The sequence below is a fragment of the Phaenicophaeus curvirostris genome, chromosome 5, assembly GCF_032191515.1.
Source record: "Phaenicophaeus curvirostris isolate KB17595 chromosome 5, BPBGC_Pcur_1.0, whole genome shotgun sequence".
Classification (NCBI taxonomy): domain Eukaryota; kingdom Metazoa; phylum Chordata; class Aves; order Cuculiformes; family Cuculidae; genus Phaenicophaeus; species Phaenicophaeus curvirostris.
In genome coordinates, this window is record NC_091396.1 from 264,151 (window position 1) to 279,286 (window position 15,136).

At 58.1% G+C, this 15,136-nt stretch overlaps 2 protein-coding genes across 3 annotated transcripts; one reads left to right on the top strand and one right to left on the bottom strand.

The window, feature by feature from the left end:
• Positions 1–789: 789 nt before the first annotated feature.
• On the bottom strand, positions 790–3,414 carry BET1L (Bet1 golgi vesicular membrane trafficking protein like). Its single transcript, XM_069857167.1, has 4 exons — positions 3,287–3,414; positions 2,447–2,538; positions 1,773–1,829; positions 790–1,182 (listed from the first exon to the last, which is right to left on the bottom strand). The coding sequence occupies exons 1-4, from the start codon at positions 3,375–3,377 to the stop codon at positions 1,015–1,017; spliced, it is 408 nt and encodes a 135-aa protein (XP_069713268.1). The 5' UTR covers positions 3,378–3,414; the 3' UTR covers positions 790–1,014.
• A 171-nt stretch (positions 3,415–3,585) lies between these two features.
• RIC8A (RIC8 guanine nucleotide exchange factor A) lies at positions 3,586–14,159 on the top strand. 2 transcript variants are annotated; one of them, XM_069857160.1, is made up of 12 exons: positions 3,586–3,620; positions 4,908–5,044; positions 5,466–5,650; positions 7,105–7,152; positions 7,557–8,171; positions 9,102–9,196; positions 10,112–10,262; positions 10,650–10,745; positions 11,187–11,331; positions 11,780–11,924; positions 12,420–12,539; positions 13,063–14,159. In XM_069857160.1, exons 3-12 carry the CDS (start codon positions 5,567–5,569, stop codon positions 13,181–13,183), a joined length of 1,620 nt encoding a protein of 539 aa, XP_069713261.1. In that variant the 5' UTR covers positions 3,586–3,620; positions 4,908–5,044; positions 5,466–5,566; the 3' UTR covers positions 13,184–14,159. The 2 variants fall into 2 exon arrangements, with proteins under 2 accessions (XP_069713261.1, XP_069713263.1); XM_069857162.1 differs by lacking the exon at positions 3,586–3,620 and having other exon boundaries at positions 3,725–5,044.
• The last annotated feature ends 977 nt before the right edge of the window (positions 14,160–15,136 follow it).

Consider the following 15,136-nt stretch of genomic DNA (forward strand, 5'->3'; position numbering starts at 1 on the left):
CCCCGGCACTGACCCTGGGATCGCTCCAGCAATGCGTGTGACCCTGTGAGCGCTGCCCCGGAGCTTCTCCTCCATCCGCACCTTCCCAACTGCTCCAACACCAGGGGCCAAAGTAACCAAATGCAGCCGGGCCTTTCCCTTGTGCCGGATCCACGGCCCAACGGAGCCACTTGGGATCGCGGGGGAAGGGGCTGGGAGGCCACGCAGGTCTGTAAATCAGACCAGATTCACCCAGGAGGACAACAGAGACAACCAAGCCAGCATTTCCACAGAGCCCTGCTCCTCTCCCGCTCCTCACAGACCCAGCCGGAGCGCACCACGATCCGGACGCACCGCTGATCCCGTTCCAAAGCAGCAGGATTGCATTACAGCCCAGGGACACTGGGATATCAGGGAAGGCTGGGGCCTGGCACTGAGTGGCCACACTGGATGTACGTCACATTCCTGCTTCTGAATCCCATAAATCAGCATCCAGAACAAATGCGGGAGAAAGGACCCCTAATCCGGTTTGAATTAGCAGTTTGGTACAGACACCACAAGCCGTTTATGGAGCTGGATCTGGGACAGCTCAAGGATGAAGGCATTTCTAATAGAAATTAGGAATTCCGAGGGGAAACTCCCAGTTCTCGGCGGGTTTATTAAACCTGGGAGCACCGATGTGACTCCGATCACCACCCACAGCCCAGCAGGAGCCGAGCCCCAGGCATCAGCACGGGCGGTCACGTGAAAGCGGCCCCTAAACCGGGCCACGAGATGCAGGCGACGAGGTGACAGATAAAGCTGCCAGTATTTAACAACACTGAAATCATGTTGGATGTGGAAATCCACCTGGAATGAAGTACACTCAAGGTCTAGAGACGTCGGAGCGTGGAACAGCGGAATGCTGGCCGAAGGGAAAGCGGTTTGGCAAGTGCCTGGCAGATCCCAGCCTGCCCCACGCGTGGAGCGAAAGAGGCGCCCAGTGAGTCCGGCAGCCGTCCCGGCTTTGTTGGAAAAGCCTGCGGAGCGCCAGGCTCAGGTCCCTGCTTTAGACACCAGGAAGTAGAGGATGAAGAAAACAACGACCAGTCCCACTGAAACCCAGCAGAGCACCTTGCGGTTATCCCTGCCGGAGCGCGCCATGGTGGAGAAACGCTTCACACTGCCGCTCAGCAGGCCAGTCACACTCAGGAAATCCGAATCCTGGAAGGGGAAGCAAGTGAAAATGGAGGCATTATACATGGACGAGGGTATCCATGCAGAATCTCCGACTCCCTGGCTTTGAACCTGGAGCTGCACAGTCGCTGCCTGTCTCCGCACCCATCCCGTCTCCCTCAGGTCCTCCCCAGCCCTCGGGCTCCAGGAGCGGCGCCATTCCCGCCCTGCTCAAAGCAGAGACACAGAAAGGACAGGGAAGGCCTGTTCCAAACACAACCGGAGCTGCCTCCCATTCCTAAAATGCGGCACAGGCCTTGCTGCCAGGCTGCTCCATGGAACCCATGCAGTTCCCATTGCTGTCCACACACACTGTTATTGTGCTTCCAAGCTGAGCTCCCACCTCTGGCTCAGCCCATTTCCACACAATTCCCTTTCCTCTGGCTTCTACACGCTGGCTCTACATCACCTGGCACACACAGAAGGGGCTCTCCAAGCACCGGGGTTATGGGATCTCCTCCTCACATCCCTGCGCTGGAAATGGGCTGAGTCCCATTCCCTCATTCCTAAACCACCCGCTGGGATCTACCTGGCTCTGCTGACTGGGAACGGCTCTTTCCATCCCACCAGCGCCTTACCATGCCATCCAGGTACCGGTTCTGCTCCTCAGCATCCTTGTCGATATCCAGAGCCAGCTGCGCAGTGAGGAAATGGGTGTTAACCAACTTAAAGCCCTGCACGTGCCCTACTGCTGCTAAAACTGGGAATGCACCTTCGGAAAGCATGGATGCAGCCCAGGACACAGTTGATTTCTGAGTGCATTTTGCTGGTTCATGTCCAGCTTCTCACCCACTAACACCCCAAGTCCTTTTCCTCAGGGCCGGTCCTAATCCATTCTCCTCCCACCCTGCGTCTGTGGTTGGGATTGCCCAGACCACGGACACTTACACAGAAACCAATTTTCAAACCCAATTCCCCTGCCCTTCTACTGCACCTTTTATCCAAGGAGCAGCGCATCACAACACTCCTCCATGCAGCTTTTTTCTTCCTTTCTGCACCCAAACCTCCTCCCCCGAGTGCCACAAAACCACACTGTCCCCGTGAGGCGACGTCACCGAACCACCAAAGGGACGTGGAAATCCACGTAGCCATCCCTGGTGTCCCACAAGTGACCGTCACCCGCTGGATCACCACAATGAGGAGTCGGGAATGCGTGGGAACCCCTCTGCGTCACGTCTCCCGCAAACCCCCTGTGTGAACAGGCTGGATAAGCGCTGCTGGTCGTTTCCTCGCCGCAGTGCCGGCCACTCACCGCCTTCAGCCGGGTGACCTTGGTGGCGAGGCTGTCCGCCATCCGCTTGTTCTCCACATCCAGCAGATCCTCCATGGTGCTCGGACTCCGGCCTGGACAAAGAGAGCAGACAGTTCTACCTGGCCCAGGACCAGCATCCCTGCTCACAGTGCGGCGTCCACCTCGTCTGGCTGGTGCCCTCCTTGCCACGACGGCCAGACCCACCCTTTGGGGACCCCAGCCCCTCTGTTTTGGGTCCCCCTCACCTGTCACTTTAGGGTCCACAGCCCCTCACTCTGAGGCCCTCCAACCCCACCCTTTGAGGACCCCAGTCCCTCACTTTGGGGTCCCTTTCACTCCTCACTTGGGGGACCCCTATCCCTCACTTTGGAGACTCTCACCTCACACTTTAGGGTCCCCCTCACTCCTCACTTGGGGGACCCCTATCCCTCACTTTGGAGACTCTCACCTCAGACTTTAGGGTCCCCCTCACCTCACACTTTAGGGTCCCCCTCACCTGTCACTTTAGGGTCTCCAGCCTCTCACTTTGGGAACACTGACCTCTGACTTTGGGGATCCCCAATCCCTCCCTTTAGGGACCCCAGCCCCTCACTTTAGGGTCCCCCTCACCTGTCACTTTAGGGTCCCCAGCCCCACACTTTGTGGTCTCCCAGTCTCTCACTTTGGGGTCCCCCTCACCTTGGGATTCCCAGCTCCTCACCCCTCAGTTTGGGGCCTTCCAGCCCCACACTTCGGGGACCCCAAGCCCCACACTTTAGGGACCCCAGCCTCTCACTTTCGGGTCCCCATCACTTGTCACTTTAGGGTCCCTTTCACCCCTCCCTTTCGGGTCCCCCTCACCTGTCACTTTAGGATCCCTCTCACCCCTCGGTTTGGGAACCCTGACCTCTGACTTTGGGGCCCCCCAGTCTCTCCCTCTGGGGGATCCCATCCCCTGACTTTGGGGCCCCCCAGTCTCTCACTTTGGGGCCCCCCTCACCCCAGTCTGGGGTCCTCCTCCCCCCTCGCCCTGGGGTCCCCCTCCCCTGTCACTGAGGGGCCCCCATGCCCACGCTCCGAGGCGCCATCCCGGCCCCCCGGGCCCCTCACCCTCCCTGGGCTCCCGCCGGGCGGAGCCGCGGAGCCGCCGCCCCTTCCCGTTCCGCCGGGCGGCGCGGGGCCGGCTGGGCCCACGGTAACGGGCGGCCGGGGGCCCCTCCCGGCTCTCCCCGGCCCTCCCTGCCCTGCCCCGCTCCCCGACCCGCTCCCCGACCCGCTCCCCGGCTCTTCCAGACCCGCTTCCCGGCTCTTCCCGGCTCTCCCCGGCCCTCTCTTCCCTGCCCTGCTTCCCGACCCACTTCCCAGCTCTTCCCGGCTCTTCCCATCCCCACTTCCCGGCTCTTCCTAACCCACTTCTTGGCTCTTCCCAGCTCTTCTCATCCCCACTTCATAGCTCTATTCCCAACCCCACTTTCCAGCTCTTCCCATCCCTTCCCATCCCCACTTCCTAGCTCTCTTCCCGACCCTGTTTCCTGGCTCTTCCCAGCTCTTCCCATCCCCACTTCATAGCTCTATTCCCGACCCTGCTTCCCAGCTCTTCCCATCCCTTCCTATCCCTGCTTCCTAGCTCTCTTCCCGACCCTATTTCCTGGCTCTTCCCAGCTCTTCCCATCCCCACTTCATAGCTCTATTCCCGACCCTGCTTCCCGGCTCTTCCCATCCCTTCCCATCCCTGCTTCCTAGCTCTCTTCCCAACCCTGTTTCCTGGCTCTTCCCAGCTCTTTGCATCCCCACTTCCTGGCTTTCTTCCCGACCCTGCTTCCCAGCTCTTCCCATCCCTGCTTCCTATTTCTTTTCCCCATCCTGCTTCCCAGCTCTTCCCATCCCTGCTTCCCAGCTCTCTTCCCGACCCTGCTTCCCAGCTCTTCCCATCCCTGCTTCCCATTTCTTTTCCCCATCCTGCTTCCCAGTTCTTCCCATACCCGCTTCCTAGCTCTCTTCCCAACCCTGCTTCCTAATTCTCTTCCCAGCCCTGCTTCCCAGCTCTTCCCAGCTCTTGCCATCCCCGCTTCCTGGCTCTCTTCCCAGCCCTGTTTTCCATCTCTTCCCAAACCACTTCCCAACTCCCCTCTCAAGCCTTCTCAGCTCTTCCTGATCCCACTTGTCAGTTCTTCCCGATGCCACTTCCCTGCTTTTCCCAGGCCCATTTCCCGGCTCCCCCCGACCTGCTTCCCGGCTCCCCTGGGCTGTGTGGGGCAGGAGGGGGTTCCCTTTAACCCCGAAACGGGGCCTGGCTCTTGTCCCGGCTCAGCTGTTCCGCAGGGATGCTCCCATCATGGACACAACTCGGTTCTCCTGGATTTTCCACCACTGGGAGTTGTTCTCCCACGTGGCTGTGAAACGTGCCCCTGTGTCTAAAACAGCCCCGTCCCCCACGCATCCGCTGTGTACGGCTTTCCAAGGAGCGCGTTCTCTCCCACAGCGGTGCTGAGCCCCGAGCCGTGGTGTCCGTCTGTCTGTCTGTCCAGCCCTATGCCGTGATCCAATGCGCTGACCGCCCAGACCAAGACCACCCGGATCAGACCCCTCGTCACCTCCTCTTCTCCTCCAACTGGAAAGGTAGCTCTGCCTCCAGCCAGGAGGATGCTTTCCTCCCCATCTGTTTCCCTCTCCAGCCCTTTTCACTCCCGGGAATGTTTCTGGATGTGTTTATTTGCCTCCGTGCGGCAGCAGGAATCAGGGCAGCGGGGAGGAGGAGGAGGCAGGGAGCTATTTTGGGGAGCGGCTGTCATCTGCTCCGTGCTAATCCCTGGCTGGGGAGGGGGGGGATGCTTTCTCGGAGTGCTTTACCAGGAGGGCAGATATTAAACATGGAAAAGCAAAGAGAGGAAAAAGAGGATTAGCGGGAGAGAGAGGAACCTGGATGCTGGTTTTACTGGGGTTGTCCATCTGTTCGGCTTCTATGGATGCAGCAGCGTGAGCAACCTCACGGGGGATTTTGTGCTGTTTTCCTTTCCCCACCCCTTTCTCTCTCTCTCAGCTCGCTGTGTGTTGAGGGCCTTTTGCATCGCTGCGATCCAGCAGCCCTGGAATCCCGCTCCTCCTGGCATCACCTCCAGCTGGAGCTGAGCTGCTGCAGTAATGGAGCTGAGGAGCGTGGTCGCCAGTGTGGAAAGCGGCGAGCAGGACACGGTTCTCAGGGTGCTTCAGATCTACAACCGGGAGGTGAGTGAACACCGTGCCTGTGCCTGCTGGCGGTGGAGGCTCTTTGCCAGCCTGGAAGCAGGTTGGCTGCGCTGGGAATTCCTGTGCCATCCATTCTGGCTCCTCGGAGCACGTCTGCCTGCGTGCTGCTGCCGTAACACTACAAGCTGCTTGGTTGTGCAGATACCTTATTGCTTGGAGTTTTGCTAGGATGCAGCCTCACAGCCTCGCTCTGTCTTGGTTCCTTTGTGTGCTGGAAGGAAAGCGTAGAGAAGGGATTTCTATTATTATTATTATTAATCTTCATCATTATCATTGTTATCATCATCATTATTGTAGTTATCGTCATCCAGATCCCAAGTAAAACCTGGCAGGGAAATAGGCCTCTGTGTGCAGTAGCAGGAGGAGCTTTGCCATTAAGGAAAGCTTGGAGGTTACCAGCCTGAGCTGCAGGTGGAATGGTTGTCGTGATTTGCAAGTAAAAGACCATTAGAGGCGGCCAGCGATGGGCTTCTGGAATCTGATACCAGTGCCAGATCTGGAAGCTGACAGTAAGAAGCAATATGGAATATCAAAAAGGAGTGGTTGGGAAGCAGAGCTGAAAGCATTTCAAGCCTTAAAGAGGCAAGAGATTATCTGTGGGGTAAATCCCTTTTGGAATGGGCTCTGGTTGTCAGGGGAATTCCCTCCTGAGGGTTTCTGCCGAGCCCTGCGGCTCCCCGTGACTCATTCTGCACCACTCAGGAGTGGGTGGGAATCCGGAGGGAAACCTGTGGATGTTCTGGACGAGGGAGAGCGTGTGGCACCTGGCAGCAGTCAGATCTGCGCCGGGGAGATCCGAGCGAAGGAGGAGCAGGTCCCTGGTGGAGATGATCCGCAGGGTTTACAGCACCCGCAGCAGCCGTGGTGCTGGAGGGACTCGGGGTGCAAGTGGAGCTGGATGTGGTGTGGGCCTGAGGCACCAACCCACAGGGATTTGGGTGGGATTCCTCCAGCTGGAGCCTCGGTCGGGGCATGGAGCGCAGGGACCGTGTGGGAACGTCAGGTGTTGGCTACCCTCTCTGAAAGAAACAGAGCAAATCAAATGGATTATGAAACCACAGAGAAGCCGAGCAACTCGCTTGCATTGTTTGTCACTGTGAAAACTGACAGTACCGTTTGCAGTTTTGGGGGATATGTTCTGCTTTGCTATTCCATACACACACACTTTTGGATGGCCAGGACAGCTAAAGCAAAAACACAGGGATGGCAAAAATCCATGAGTGAGGTGACAGGAGCCCACAAAGAGCACTGAGCCGCTGGTTTCTCCTGCTGTGGTGTCACAGCCTGTGCATGGTTCTGAGGAGGGGGCTTGTTTGCAGTGTGTTTTTGGACCTGCTGCTTCCCAGCCGAGCACCCCTCCTCTGGCTGGGGGACATGATTTATGGATTTTTAACCTACTACTTGTTCTGATTGATTTTGTTTCGCACCCGTAGAAATCTCAGTGCTTCACCTTTGACGATGAAGAGCGGGAAGAGCGGAAGGTGGGTGTCCTCTTTGCTCTCTTCCTCCCACGGGGTATAGCGTGTGTCCCTGCCCATGGCAGGGGGGTTGGAACTAGAAGGTCTTTAAGGTCCCTTCCAAGCCAAACTATTCTATGATTCTAACCCTGGCCACCCAGAGGCTTGGGATACTTATGGCTGTGCCCATAGCTCCCGTGTCTCTGTCTCCTCGTATGGAAGGAGCAGGGAAATGCCTTGTACTTTCTCACTTCCCCAGGGTGTGATTGTGGGATTACTTCATCACAGAGTCATGGAATGGTTTGAGTTAGAAAGGACCTTAAAGCCCATCCAGTTCCACCCCCCGTGCCGTGTGCGGAGCAGGACAGGGTGGTGGGAAGTGCTCTGATGTGTTACCGCACGAGTGTTCCTTGTTTCCAACCGCACAGAAAATGGCCCAGCTGCTGATCAAGTTCTTGGAGAGGGAGCTCCAGCCATCCTGCCAGGTGACGTGTCTGGAGAGCATCCGCATCCTCTCCCGGGACAAACACTGCCTCGACCCGTTCACCACCAAGGAAGGCCTGAAGACCCTCTCCAGGCACGCCGGCATTGACTACTCGGAGGAGCTTATCCGGGAAGTGCCAGACTTGGATGTCATCCTGGAATCTCTCAAATGCCTCTGCAACATTGTCTTCAGCAGCCCCAGGGCGCAGGAGCTGACGGCCGAAGCCCGGCTGGTGGTGGGGCTGGCCAAGCGCATCAAACTGTACAACGAGGGGAGCCTTCCTCACGAGGTCAAGTTCTTCGACCTGCGTCTTCTCTTCCTGCTGACGGCGCTGAGGGTCGACATCCGGCAGCAGCTTGCCCAGGAGCTCCGGGGCATCAGCCTGATGACGGACACCTTGGAGCTGACGCTGGGTGTGAAGTGGATGGACCCCTACGAAGTTGCCACCGAGGAGGGACCTCTCCCGCCTTTGCCTTGGCAGGAGACGGAGCGAGCCATGGAGATCCTGAAAGTGCTCTTCAACATCACCTTTGATTCCAGCAAGAGGGAGGTGGATGAGGTAAGGTGTCCCAAGATGTGGCATCCGCGTATCTCCAGGCTGTGCTTTGACTGCTGGCTTCTCCTCCGGTTCCTGGTGTTCCGTACTGGCCCTCCTGCAGCCCTGGGTACACGTAAGGGGATCAGAAACTTCTGTGTCCCGACCTTCCTCCCCAGAGCGCTGCCTCTGTCCAGTGCATTCTTAAACCTTAAGGCTTTTAGAGCATTTAAGTTTAAAAGTTGTGTATTTTCCCTTCTAGCAATGTGATTCATTGTGCAAGTAGGAGAGCAGAGTCCCTAGGTAATCCTAGAATCCTGGAATGGTTTGGGTTGGAAGGGACCTCAAAGCCCATCCAGTCCCACCCCTGCCATGGGCAGGGACACCTCCCACTGCATCAGGGGCTCCAAGCCCCATCCAGCCTGGCCTTGAACCCCTCCAGGGATGGGGCAGCCACCCCTGCTCTGGGCAGGCCGGGCCAGGGCCTCCCCAGCCTCTCAGCAAAACATTTCTGCCTAGGATCTCATCTCCATCTCCCCTCTTGCAGCTTCACACCATTCCCCTTGTCTTGTCCGTGCTCTCCCTGATCCAGAGCCCCTCCCCAGCTTTCCCGTAGCCCCTTTCTGTACTGGAAGGTAACTCCCTTCCGAGTGTGGCCTATTAGTGCTTCACCTGGACAAGGCCAAAGGGTGGTGGGATGGAGAACATCTCCAGCTGATCCATGGGCTGGTTCTGGGGCCTCTTCCAGCCCCTGACTCGGTGCTGTGGAGTGAGGGGAAGGTATCAGGTGGCAGGAAGGCTGTGGATTGACTTCCAGAGGGGAATGGGAAGGCTGCTTCTGCTGGAACAGCCACTGGAGGGTGGGATGGGCTGGATGCTGCTGGGACAGCAGGCTCTGGGGTGCGTGGGGTCCCCTGTCCTGATGGAGGCTTTCGCTCTCTCTTTGGGGACCAGGAAGATGCCGCGCTGTACCGGCACCTGGGTGCCCTCCTGCGCCACTGCCTGATGATCTCTGCCGACGGAGAGGACCGGACGGAGGAATTCCACAGGTCACTGTCGGGTAACAGGGTCGAGAGCCCCAGCAGAAACGAGTCTCCCCAGGGCAGATCCTGCCCAGCCTCGGCACTGGCAACCTTGTTCATTTGGTGATTGCCAAGGTTGCTGGCTGGGTTCTGGTTTGGCCCTGGTGCTTCTGGAGCTCTGGAATGGCCCTGCCCTGGCACAGTCGTGTCACTTGCAAGGGGGCCACGGCCTGATCCACAGGAGGAAGCGTTGGCTCTGAGCCTCCCTGAGCCCAAGGGTACCACTCAATACCCTGCAATATTGATTTTCAGTATTAATCTTCAATATTGATATCAGGCCTTCGTGGCAGTGCCACCCACATCAGCACACCGCTTGCCAGAGCAGATGTTTGGTGCTTTAATTAGAGAGTCCTTAATTAACTGTGTGTCTCTTGATGAGAAATTGCGTGTGACACTGCTGAGCTTCGGTGGCCACAAGGTGTCAGCTTTGGGCAGGGACATTGTCCTGTCCCCAGGAAAAACCCGAAGATCCTTGGTTTCTCGGTTGTCAATGAGTCTCTTCAGACTCCCAGAAAATAGTTCAGCCACCCAAAACGCAGTTTAATTTCCCTTTTAGTGGTGTGAGAAGCTTGGGATGCGGCCCAAGAGCAGCTTGGATCTCAGGGTCCTCACACTCCTGGAAGTTCATAGAATCATGGAATGGTTTGGGCTGGAAGGGACCTCAAAGCCCATCCAGTCCCACCCCTGCCATGGGCAGGGACACCTCCCACGGGATCAGGGGCTCCAAGCCCCATCCAACCTGGCCTTGAGCTCCTCCAGCTCTTGGATCATCTCCTTGGCCTCTTCCTCATGCCATTAATGAACCTTCATTTCTGGGTGGCAGAAGAACCTCTGTGAGCAGAGATCCCTGACGCTGTGTTCTTGTCTCTTTCATACCTTTAGTCACACAGTGAACCTCCTGGGCAACCTGCCCCTGAAGTGTCTGGATGTCCTCCTGACCCCAAAAGTCCGGCCGGGCTCGCTCGAGTACATGGGTGTCAACATGGATGCAGTCAGCATCCTCCTGGATTTCCTGGAGCGACGCCTCGACAGGGTGAGTCGAGAGGCTGCTGTGTGATGTTGTCACCACTTGTTTTCCAAGCTCACTGGGTGAGTGGAATTCTGCTCAACTCAGCAGCGATCCAGTGGGATCCTTGCATTATTGCCAAGCTGGCTGTGCATTTCAGCCTCTGGAGTTACTCCAAAGGGCCTCCAAATCTTACCACTGTGCTTCTCCACTCCGGATACCCCACATAACTTTTTCTAGCACTTTGTGGCTCAGAGTGGGGCTTGGAGAACCATTTGGAGTGCTGAAGCGCTGGAATTCCTGTAGCAGGGGCTGGGTTCCTGTTTCCCTGTCCATACTCCTGTTCTCCAGCAGGAGCCAAACTGGTCGTCCTTGGTGTGACCAACGAGGTGTTTGTTTGTGGTGCTTCTGCAGGGACACAAGCTGAAGGAGAGTTTGACCCCTGTGCTGAACCTGCTGACTGAGAGTGCCCGTGTCCACCGCCAGACGAGGAAGTTCCTGAAGGCCAAGGTACGCTGAGGGCCAGGCAGGAGTGGGATGGTGCCGCTTGGAGGACGCGGGAGCACAGCAAACCTCCAACCAGACCCCCTCTGTCCCTGCTGGGTTCTGACACGCAGCAGGTGAGGCTGTTGGTGCCCACCGTGCTTTTCCACGTGCTTTGTGGATTTATTGGTTTTCATAGAATCATGGAATGTTTTGGGTCGGAAGGCGCCTCAAAGCCCCTCCACTCCCACCCCTGCCCTGGGCAGGGACCCCTCCTACTGGATCAGGGGCTCCAAGCCCCATCCAACCTGGCCTGGAACCCCTCCAGGGATGGGGCAGCCACTGCTTCTCTGGGCAACCCGTTCCTGTTCCTAGCCCTGTTTTAGCTGCTTTGTGGGCCACCCCTCCGTGTTCTGACCTGCCGCTGCTGTTCCAGCTCCCCTGACTGCCCTCACTGTGGCCCTGTAGGTGCTGCCACCGCTCCGGGACGTCAGGAATCGGCCGGAGGTGGGGAACTCGCTGCGGAACAAGCTGGTGCGCTTGATGACTCACATCGACACTGACGTGAAGCACTGCGCGGCAGAGTTCCTCTTTGTGCTCTGCAAGGAGAGTGGTGAGCTGCAGGGGCTCCCTGTGCACCTCAGGGACGGGGAATCCTGGAGTGTGGCCTCCAGCCAGGCTGGAGAGCGTGGGGTGGGTGACCCCTGGCAGCCAGCAGGAATTCCTGCCTCCCCTTGGGCTGGATACACTGAGAAAGGAAAAGCAGAGAGCATCCAGGTGCTCTGTGGGAAGGAGTCACTGTCTCTGCTGTCAGAAGAGAGTGGAAAGCTCTGCTGGGACACCCCATCACCCCGCACGCAGCCTGGTCTGTGTGCAGACCTCATCCCAGGGTGTTATCCCTGCCCTTCCTGGTCTGTAGTGCCGGGGCCTCGCTCCCTGCCGCAGGGGTCAAAGAGGCATCGGCATTCCGGGTCTCCGTGGCCTTGCCCCGGTGTCGCTGTGGGACACGCGGGAGCAGATGGAGGGGAAGCACAGGGTGGTCTCTCTCCCCTCTCCGGCAGTGTCGCGCTTTGTGAAGTACACGGGCTATGGGAATGCGGCGGGGCTCCTGGCAGCACGAGGCCTCATGGCTGGTGGCCGGGAAGAGGGAGAGTACTCGGAAGATGAGGACACGGACACTGAGGAGTACAAGGAGGCAAAGCCCAAGTAAAGAAATCTGCTCCGCTCTTGCTACGCCTTCTTCCCCGGGAAGAAGCCTGGGAAGAAGCCTGGCAGAGGCTGCCCAGGGAGGGGGTTGAGTCCCCTTCCCTGGAGGGGTTTAAGGGACGGGTGGACGAGGTGCTGAGGGACATGGGTTAGTGATCGATGGGAATGGTTGGACTCGATGACCCGGTGGGTCTCTTCCAACCTGGTTATTCTGTGATTCTATGAATCTATGAAGTTGCCACCTGGGATTGGCAGGATGGGGGTGCTGCCCACGGCAGAGGGAAGGGAGGGATGGGTGAGGGCGGATGCCTGTGCGTCAGACGTACAGGAGTTCGGAAACACCACATCACACTGTGGTAGAACTTGGGACCAATGAGACAAGCAGCCCTGACCACCAGCCCTACCGTCGCATTCCTCTGCTCTGTGCAAGCACAGGAGGGTTTTAAATGCCCTTTTCTCCCTCCTCTGCTTCATCTCCCTCTGTTCTTTCCGCAGCATTAACCCCGTGACGGGACGCGTTGAGGAGAAACTTCCCAACCCCATGGAAGGGATGACAGAAGAGCAGAAGGAATATGAAGCCATGAAATTAGTCAACATGTTTGACAAGTTGTCCAGGTACTGCAAACCTGTGTTTGTTCCTGTCAACGTGAGCGCTTCCAGTTCAGACCTTTCCTTGAGCGCATTCCTGAGGCCACCACTGACTAAGGGATGTGAGAGGGAGTCGGGGAGACACATGGAGGATTTCCCTGAGCTGGGGGAAGGATTTCCCTGGAGCAGCGCAGGCTTTGCCAGTGGATTTGAGCACCCAGGGGGAGGGAGAAGGGCAGCGCGGTTCCTGCAGGGATTCCCATTGTGTGTTAGGGAGAGGAAGGCTGATGCTTGGCACTGGTTTTCCTCTGGGATTCCTGAACACTGAGAACAGGGCCCTAAACCTCAGCCTTTTTCCAGGGAACATGAAAATGGATGGTGCTTCCAGCCCCTGCCTCAGAGTGCTGGAGGCTTTAAGCCTGCTGCCCTGGCTTCTAAAATGGGGTTCTCGGTGGTGGGCAGGGCGGTTCGTGGCTGCGTTGGGGTGGCTCCCTCGAGCCCCGCATCCCTGCAACCTCGCGTTTCCTTCCCTGTTCCTCCCTGGCTGCAGAGAGCAGGTGATCCAGCCCATGGGCATCACGCCGAGCGGCAACCTGGCCCCCATGGAGAACGCCATCCGCGACATGGCTGACGAGCGGTCGTCCTCCGACTCTGACCTGGGCCTGGACTGATCCCGACCTCTTGCCCCCCGGCCTTGGAGAGCTGGGGAGCCTCCGTCCGCTCTCCCTCCGGAACTGGCGCTGCGCCCGGAGGCTCGAACTGGGCCAGAACCCTCCCTGCGGGATCTGGATCCAGCCTGGACCCCTCGCAGGCCACAAGGAACACCTCCTGCCTCCTTCCCAGCTCCATAACCACCTCTCCTTCCAGAGCGTCTTCATGGCCTGGCTCCACCTCGGTCACCTCTCGGCAGCCTTGAGGATTTCACACTCCACGTTGCTTCCAGGACTTCCCAGTAGGATTTTGATTTTAAATAGGTGATGTTTGAGCAGAAGCGGGGACGGGAGGATCTCTGTCACACCATCCCCGGCCTGCAGAGCATCTCACGTGTGTGCAGCTGCTGTGCCCGGCTGCGTGGGGAAGCTGCTCCCGGCAACGCTGTCGGGAAGCTGAGGCCACAGGAGACGGTGAGCGGTCGTTCACGGCGGCTTTGGGAGCGGTGCTGGCGCGGCAGGAGGCGGCTGTACACGTGCTCTGCGGGGCTGCGAGCGCCATGGACCCAGGGGCACGCAGGCCTGGGAGCGTGTCTGAGACAGAGGGAGCTGCGGGCTGGGAACGGAGCCTTTGTGGGGAGCTTCTGGCATTCCCGTGGGCCAAGGGAGGGAAACGTGGAGGTCTCGATGTCCCTGTGCCCGCAGAGTTCAGCTTCTGCCTCCAGCCTTGCCCCAGCTCTGCGTCTTCCGAAGGGCAGAGCCTGCGCTCCGCCTGCTGCCTCCACCCCTGCCCTCCCAGCTGCCTCTCACACCAGGCGCTGGCATCGCTCCTGCCCTTCGCTGTGGCTTAGATCTGGCTTTGGTTCTGTTTTTTTTTCTTTTTAAAGAAGATTGTTTTAAAGGAAATCGTCCGGTTCGTCTCCTGTAGCAGTGTTCCAGCTGTCCCGTCGCGAGTAGGAATGCAAGCGATGCTAGAATAAAGACAACCTGACATGGGGCACGTGGCGGCGATTCCTCACACATGATGGCTCGGGGCGAGTGAGGAGACAGCCTGGGCTTTCCGAGCACTGATTCCATCGGCTGGGGCTCATCTGGGGTAGGGCAGGACGTCCCTGCGGAGCTGAGCCACGCGGCCGCTCCAGGCCGGCTCAGGGGGAAGAACAGCACGGCGGGAAGGGGAAGCTGAGAAAATCAGAGGAGGGGGGACACATGGAGAGCACTGCAACATGTGGAGCTCAGAGAAAACCCTTGGGGCATGTCAGTGAAAGTGTTAGAGATCTTTATTAGTAAATAATTTAAAGTAATTAGCACTGGACCGATTGAAAAACCTTCCAGCAGCTCAAGCTGGTGTTCTAGAACGGGAATGGGGTGTAGTTTCCCCCTGCCAGGGGTTCCTGAATGGGAATAGGGAGCAGTTTCCCCCTGAAGGGTTTCTGAACAGGCTGGGGGGCAGCCCCCCATGACAGCTTTCACCCCTCAATCAGCAGTAATTTCACCTGAGGAATAATCACTCCAAGTCCACAACAGCCGAAGGATCGGGATCACAGAATCACAGAATCACAGAATAACCAGGTTGGAAGAGACCCACCGGATCACCGAGTCCAACCGTTAAAGCGAGTTCCCTGACCGGAGCAGAGTGGCTGAGGAGGAGCTGGGAGAGGCGTTGGTGGGGGAGCTGGAAAGCTCACTCCACACTGTCCTGCCCTAAGGCCTGACCTGTGCAGCGTTTCCAGCTCCAGCTCCTTGTTATCCAGACCCTCCAAGGGTCCAGGAGAGGGGTCCAAGTGGCACCTGCACAAGGAGGGAATGGTGCTCAGGGGCTCTGGCAGCGGCTCTGAAGTCTCCAGTAAGAAAGACTCAGTGGGCAGAACCAGAACCAGTTTGCAGCTTGGCATTTGGGCACCGATCCCTTTGTCCTCCTGTCCCTCGTGGGTGCCGGCCTCTGCTCTGCTTCCAGGATGAGCCACCAGCACC

What these genes read in the sequence shown, in the direction of transcription:
- BET1L (XM_069857167.1), bottom strand. Translation starts at nt 3,377, where the DNA reads ATGGGATCCCCCAGAGGGAGAGACTGGGGGGCCCCAAAGTCAGAGGTC. An exon ending in GAGGGATCCTAAAGTGACAG is followed by an intron (nt 2,539 to 3,286) that starts GTGAGGGGGACC and finishes CTCTTTGTCCAG; the next exon opens with GCCGGAGTCCGAGCACCATG. An exon ending in ACCGGTACCTGGATGGCATG is followed by an intron (nt 1,183 to 1,772) that starts GTAAGGCGCTGG and finishes TTCCCCTTCCAG; the next exon opens with GATTCGGATTTCCTGAGTGT.
- RIC8A (XM_069857160.1), top strand. Translation starts at nt 5,567, where the DNA reads ATGGAGCTGAGGAGCGTGGTCGCCAGTGTGGAAAGCGGCGAGCAGGAC. An exon ending in GCAAGAGGGAGGTGGATGAG is followed by an intron (nt 8,172 to 9,101) that starts GTAAGGTGTCCC and finishes TTTGGGGACCAG; the next exon opens with GAAGATGCCGCGCTGTACCG. An exon ending in TACAAGGAGGCAAAGCCCAA is followed by an intron (nt 11,925 to 12,419) that starts GTAAAGAAATCT and finishes TTCTTTCCGCAG; the next exon opens with CATTAACCCCGTGACGGGAC.